Source organism: Rhipicephalus microplus, chromosome X (assembly GCF_043290135.1).
Source record: "Rhipicephalus microplus isolate Deutch F79 chromosome X, USDA_Rmic, whole genome shotgun sequence".
Lineage (NCBI taxonomy): Eukaryota > Metazoa > Arthropoda > Arachnida > Ixodida > Ixodidae > Rhipicephalus > Rhipicephalus microplus.
In genome coordinates, this window is record NC_134710.1 from 416,599,512 (window position 1) to 416,606,546 (window position 7,035).

Consider the following 7,035-nt stretch of genomic DNA (forward strand, 5'->3'; position numbering starts at 1 on the left):
AGTGGGTGCGTCTGTATATTTCTTTTTTACTGTTGTTTTTTGTCAAAACAGGATGTTTTTGCCTGGGTACAAAGACTAAAAGCGTTTGCATTTCATAGGAGTGGATTAACTGTGGGCTGCAGTAATATAAAAATAGAGTTGTTAAACAAAATTTAAAAATTCAGCACTATGCATCTCCTAAATTGTCTTGAAGGAGCTCTTATTACGATGGCGCTACATGCCAAGATCGATATATGTCCTTCCACAAAGGGTCTGAGATACCACGAAGGAAAAGCAGTTGTGGATATATGCTCCACTAGGTGCAGCCACAATCAATATTTCAATGAAATCAAACTAATTTTCAACGCGCATTTTAACGGGTAATAGATATGTCAGTTTTAACGTCCCAAAACTACAATTTGATTATAAGAGACGCCGTAGTGCAGGGCTCTGAATTTTGACCACGTGGGGTTCTTTAACGTGCACTCAAATCTGAGCACAAGGGACAGCTGCATTTTAGCCTCCATTCAAAACGCAGCCGCCCCACCCGGGATTCAAGCCCGCGACCTGCGGATCAGCAGCCAAAAACCTTAGGCACTGGACTAATGTGGAGGGGCTATCTTAATAGTTAAGCTAAGAGTTCGTTTATCAAGTAAGTTTGTCGTGAAACACAGCTATCAAATACATAGCGGCCTCTTTAACAATCAATGATGTGTCAGTTTTCTGAAGTTCATATACGTGGCTCAAAAGACAGTGTGTTTATATGCGCGGCTAGAGGCCGCAACAATGTGGGCTCCCCATACACTTTTGCCTCGCTGCGGTGGCCTAGGTGCTAAGGTTCTCGGCTCTTGACCCACAGGTCGCGGGTTCGAATCCCGAAGACAGCGGCTGCATTTCCGATGGGGGCGAAAATGTAGGCCCGTGTTCTCAGATTTGGGTGCACGTTAAAAAACCCCAGGTGGTCGCAATTCCCGGAGCCCTCCACTACGGCGTCTCATAATCATATTGTGGTTTTCGGATGTTAAACCTCCCATATCAATCATCTCCATATACTTTTTTAGAAGAGCACGAAATAATCTTTTTCTACCATCCCGATAGCTTTGGCGCCCTCTTTATAAGCCAGGCAATGGTTCAATGTAATACCTGCCCTCAATATTTCCTGGTCTCTAACCATCAATTTTTATTCGTAAAAACCGACTTTATGAATATGAAACATCAGCGCTCTATAGAATTTCATTGGCAAAAAAACAAGCTTGTCACCCTGGGCTCCTGCAACTCGAATTATACGAAGCAGAAGCTTCGGGTGAATGGCTTTAATTTGAGGCACGTTTTACGAGTACCATCAATGATGTTATTCACCCTAGTGTGGAAATAAGATTGTTTGCAGGTGATTGTGTTTTGTTCAAAGAAATACGCTCCACTAACGATTTCAACGATGTGAGCACTAGTCTTTGCAATACATATGAATGGTGCAACAAATGGGGAATGTGTCTCAACGCGAACAAATGTATGTGCCTTCCAGTGACTCGCCAAAAAAATCCACTATCGTATAAAAACTTATTAGGGTCTTCACCACTGCAACAAGTAAACACGTATACGAATACCTTCGTGTGACACTCACTTCCAACTTATCTTGGAATCTCCATATTGATAACGTTTGTTCATCTGCCTTTCGTAAACTATGTCTTCTTAAACATAAACTTCAAAGTGCTCCCACGAATGTTAAACTACTTTTTTACACAGCCCTTGTGCGGCCAAAACTAGAGTATGCGAGCATAGTATAGGATCCATATACAAAACGTAATATTTACACTCTTGAGCGTATTCAAAGAAACGCTGTTAGATTTATATTGAACAAGTACTCCAAGTTAGACTCACCCTCAAATTTAATGCTAGCCAACAACATTCCCTTACTGCAGGTGCGAAGACAAAAAGCTAGATAAGAATTCCTTGATAAACTTTTGAACAAAAAATAGCTCTCGACCTATCCCCGTATTTGACACCCCATAGTAGCTGGCACACTCGACACCACCACCCAAAGGTCTTGATCCCACATTTTGCTTGCACAGACCTACTGAAGTATTCGTACTTTCCAAGAACCTTATGTGAATGGAACTGTCTAACTAATACATGTAATGAATGAACTTACCTACCAAACAACCGTCTTCGCCATTTATTGTTTCGTTTCGTAATTATTTTATTTGTATGTGTATTACCACCCGGCTTGGACCTCGGGCCTGCAGTATTGAATGAATAAGTAAATAAATAACGAAAATGCCATCTTATTAAACGAGTTGTACGCGCGACCCTATCTTAGCAGACACGCAGAATACACTGGGGTGCCTGATGAATAGAGCTTGAGCCACCTAATTTATGTTGCCTCCTCGCAAACACGCATCACTTTTGTCCAGCAGAAATGCATTCAAGTGCTTGAAACTGCTTTTCTATCAGTAGCGTACGTTTGGTGGAATGCTCCGGGTAGTAACAATGCTAATCAAAGGTAGCATCAATGCAGCATGCTATACGGACTATATATTTCAATGTGGTACTGCTCGCTGCCTAATAGTTCCCAACAAAAAACATTACCGAAAGCAAGCCAAGAATGAGTGAAAATAAGAAACACCATATAATATATATTACGCAAAATATTACAAATTTTGAGAATGCTAGCGTACAGAACACATCGAGCAAGCATACCTCCTAGCCCCGCCGTGGTGGTCTAGTGGCTAAGGTACTCGGCTGCTGACCCGCAGTTTGCGGATTCAAATCCCGGCTGCGGCGGCTGTATTTCCGATGATGCGGAAATGTCGTAGGCCCGTGTGCTCAGATTTGTGTGCACATTAAAGAACCCCAGGTGGTCGAAATTTCCGGATTCCTAAAGTACGGCGTCTCTCATAATCATATGGTGGTTTTTGGACGTTAAACACCACAAATCAATCAAGCGTACCCTCTAAACGCATATAGTCAACATCGTAAACAAACACAAGTGACATGATGTTCCCAACACTGCGCTGTAGAATGTTTGGTGTCATCAATGTGAGACATTAGATAACCCAACTGAACACAATCGGAAGTCTGCGACCAATATCTAGATCTAGACAAGAGTATGCAAAATTAGCAAACGGTGGCAAGCACCCTATTCCGATTATTCAACCAAAGTCGAGATATTCAATTGTGGCCAGGATGACCCCAAGTTATTCATTAGAATGATTAGCAAACTTTTCCGTACTAAACTACTTTTAATTACGAGGCTTGCCATAGTGGTGGACTGCAGAAACTTAGACCATTAGTTTTATTTACCGAGCAGTTATCGCGCAACGGGAAGGTCCTCTAGGCTTTTGCTTCCACCGAAACGCGACCGCACGGCCGTGATCTAACCTGTTACCATCAGGTAAAAAACGAGCGCCGTAAGCAGAATATCGTAATGGTGGCGCAATGAGCCAAATAATGCTTTTTGTCTTTGAAAACATTGTTAGCACATATCAGCCTGGGTATTCTCAGTTGCACTGTTCTAAAATGTAAGAGATTCAAGTTCTCTTACAGTTATATCTAGTTAACAAATTTATACGGACCCGAAAGCCACGTTGAGTAGAGGCAAATAGGCAAATGCAATCAATAATACTGTGGCTTGATATAGTACACTGTACACTACACGCACTCTGCTATGTGTCGGAAAGGCTGCGCCTATGTATCAGGGCACTAACCTGAATGACGCGGCCTTGGTCAGCACGTCTGCCCTTGGAATGGGGTCGGCTGGAATTACGTGCTGCATCATGGCAGACGAAGAGGCTTGGATCGTGTCGGACACCGATGAAGGCTAAGTAGCCGAGTGCTGGTGCGATGCTGCACCGATCGGCTGTGCGTTCGAGGACATTCTGTGCAGGAACGAACCAAGGTTGACCGAAGGCACCCACGCCGTGTTCCCGCTTGTGCTGCGGATGCGTCCAGTAGGTGACGTAGCCCTCCTTTTCTGCCGTTAGGAAACAGTCACCGGTGCGAGGTAACGGCGTTTCTGTCATCACGGTAGAAGGAGACGATGACCCCATAGTTGAGATTCCAGATACGGAACCGGAAACCCTCAAAAGCACCGAAAAAGAAGCCTGCCTAAGGTTTTAGAACACTTTTTCGCAGCCTGCGCGTGAGTCGACTCTCCTGATGATGATCCCCACTCCCAGTCTTCGTTTTTCTTCACCACGTAGCGTTTGCCTACAAAAATATACTGAAAAACTTCTGTTTTAAACAAAGAATATTTAGAATATTCATAATTCTGAAATTTTTATTTATTCTTACCTTATTTCAAGAGCTTCTTCGTAGTATTTTTTTATTCATGAAATCCCCCATAAGGTAAAACACTATCTTATGTGAATAATATGGAATGTAAATATTAAAATTGCATGTTTCTGTACCGGTCTACCTTGCAGTTTCTTTAGTGAATGAATATTTCCAGAATTTTCATACTCTACGCCTCTCGATTGCGTAACATCTTCTTGAGAAAAAAATATATTGCTTGTGTGCTAATTTACATCACTTTTCATTGGGTCGTAAAACTAATATGACTGGTAGGCGCTTGTAAAATTGGCCGAAAAAAAATTTGTCATGTATGGAGACGAAATCTCCCACTCATTTTTAACCAATATTTTTCTGAGGTTTAACTGACTTTCAATTGGCCCGGCATAAACAACTCTAGCTTATTTACTTTTAAGTACAAGTGGAGACGATATCCCTCGTTTGTTTTAGAGGCTGTTCCCAATGAAATCAGTCATCAACTTCTCGATTACTTATATAAATTTAAGATTGAAGAGAATTATGAATACGCTGCCACACTGTAGTACGAGAGCCAGAGCAGAGTTTTAGAGGCTCCTGCCATTGTATAAGATTCTACAATGAATATAAACAAATGAACAATTGCATGAGAGATTGAATGAATGAATCAGGTAATTATCTAATTATTATTTAAATAATTATTTGTTTAATACAATTGAAAACTTCGTATGTGAGGCTTCGTCCAAACAGTCGGATGAAAATTAGGGTCCTAGAGCCATGATATCATGGTATTTTATCAAAGAGCATGTGAATATAAATTGACAGTAAAGGTGGAAAGGTGTGATCTAAATTGACCGTAAAGAAGCTATTCTAATTTATGAAAAAACTAGGATTCTTGGGGTGATTCCATACTAAGAGAAGCTGCGTGTCGAAAACTACCTTGCAAGCAATGCTAAACAAGCTGTACGATATATAATTTATAATCAGACTGCAAACTTCAGAGATCAGACAGCACGGCGAATAAGAGCTATGATAACCAGCATACTGAGTAGCTTCAATAATGGACAGAGGTGAATATTTTAGCATTCGGGAACAGAGATTCTTTGCTCATAAATGTCGTATTGGTGGATTCGAGGTCAAGTAAATGGTCTAGATAAAATAAATATATTTTGAACCACGAGAAGTTGTTCACAACTGCCTTTTTGTACCTCTTATTCTCTGCTCATAAAGTGAAGACATTGAAGAGCTCATCGCCAAATACGCCTCAATGGAATTTTGATGACTAGGAAAGTACCTTTTGAAATAAACACTAGATTAGAAGTTATTACCTTGACATCATTAACGAACTAAGGTGGTAGTGGCTACGACAGTATACTGAGAAAAACGTAGGCTGGGTGTGCTTCTCGTAAGGACGTTTCTGTTTTTATGAAATCGTGCGGAGTGACAGGAAATCATGCGGAGTGCGGAGTGATGCGGAGTGAATTTAAACAAATTATAGATTATTAAGGAAATAATTTTATATTGCTGCAGGGAACGGAGATTCATAAATAAGCACGACATTTATCCTACCCATTAATTATCACTAGTTTTTATGCAATACTAGGTAACTCAGCCATATTCGTATTTCTTATTTACTGGGGTACTGAGTATCCAAGAGTAGACGGAAGTTTTCACCGTTTTTAAACATGTAAATGATTTTTTGTATTGAGGCTTTCATTGCTGCTCTTGCATTTTTAAATTTGAAAAAGGAATCAGGGTTAAGTAAACACCCGTGAAAATGCTGACTCTCTGGCTGTGTGTAAGTTCTGACTGTGTTTTCTCGCCCCTCTTCCAAACAGACCACCCGTTTTTGCTTTCGCCTCCTCTTTCTCTACTATTTAAATCGATAAGAATTGCAATAACTGACGTTTCACGTTGGCTAATTATGATATAATATTGAGAGACGCCGCGGTGAAACATTGTGAAAATTTCTGACCATCTGACTTTCTTAAACATACTCCTTATTTAACCACAGGGGCAGTTAAGCAAGTAACGCTGCCCTCATGAAATCCGGTCACAGCGGCCGGCATTCTGCACGGCAGACTTCAGACAGTGTTCCAGCACAATAACAAAAAGACCACCGTAGAGTTAGATCTGAGAATGTGTTAGAAGCACAGCCACACTCACGCTAACATGGGCAGTTCCTGGCTTGAAAAAGACACCGCCGCTTGTCTAAAACCTAGCTTTAGCCATAGCGCCTCCTACAGGATTTTTCTTGTTGTGTTAGTACACAGTAACACTGAAAAAGCAAAGTAGAGAGGCTGGGAAAATCACCTTGTGTCATTTGTGTGCACGCATGAACTCATCAATAAATATGTTGCTGATTTACCAAAGTACGGTGGCCATATTTTCCCACTTGTTTAGAACCAATAATTGTGCTTCGAACCTCAGATGGGGATTGAAGCACTGAATTTGCCCCAACTGCTGTGGACTAAAGGAATGTTTTTTAGCCAATGGTGTGACACAATGGTCACAGCTGCTGGGATGGTTTCCACTCTCTGGAACGCACTGTTTCAAAACGAGGGGCGCTCATTTGAGCAGTCTTGACCTTGTGCCCCTCCAGGTCACGCTGAAGAGTGAAGGCAACCAGCACTGCTGGCCTCTGGCCATTCGTCCAGATGGAAGAACACAACGTCCAGGAAACAACGCCGCAAACAGCGAGTGAAATCGCAAAAACTTACGACATGCTACTCGAGTCAGACATACAATAAACCATGCAGCATTTAAACAGGTATATCTACCACAGGGCTGAGC

At 41.5% G+C, this 7,035-nt stretch overlaps 1 protein-coding gene across 1 annotated transcript in view; it reads right to left on the minus strand.

The window, feature by feature from the left end:
• The window catches only part of LOC142776501 (uncharacterized), a 31,301-nt gene extending 26,880 nt beyond the window's left edge, over positions 1-4,421 (minus strand). Inside the window, exon 1 of the mRNA XM_075880294.1 lies at positions 3,684-4,421. Within this exon, the coding sequence (XP_075736409.1) occupies positions 3,684-4,025 (342 nt within the window). The 5' untranslated portion in view covers positions 4,026-4,421. The remainder of the gene's footprint in view (positions 1-3,683) is intronic.
• Positions 4,422-7,035: the final 2,614 nt, after the last annotated feature.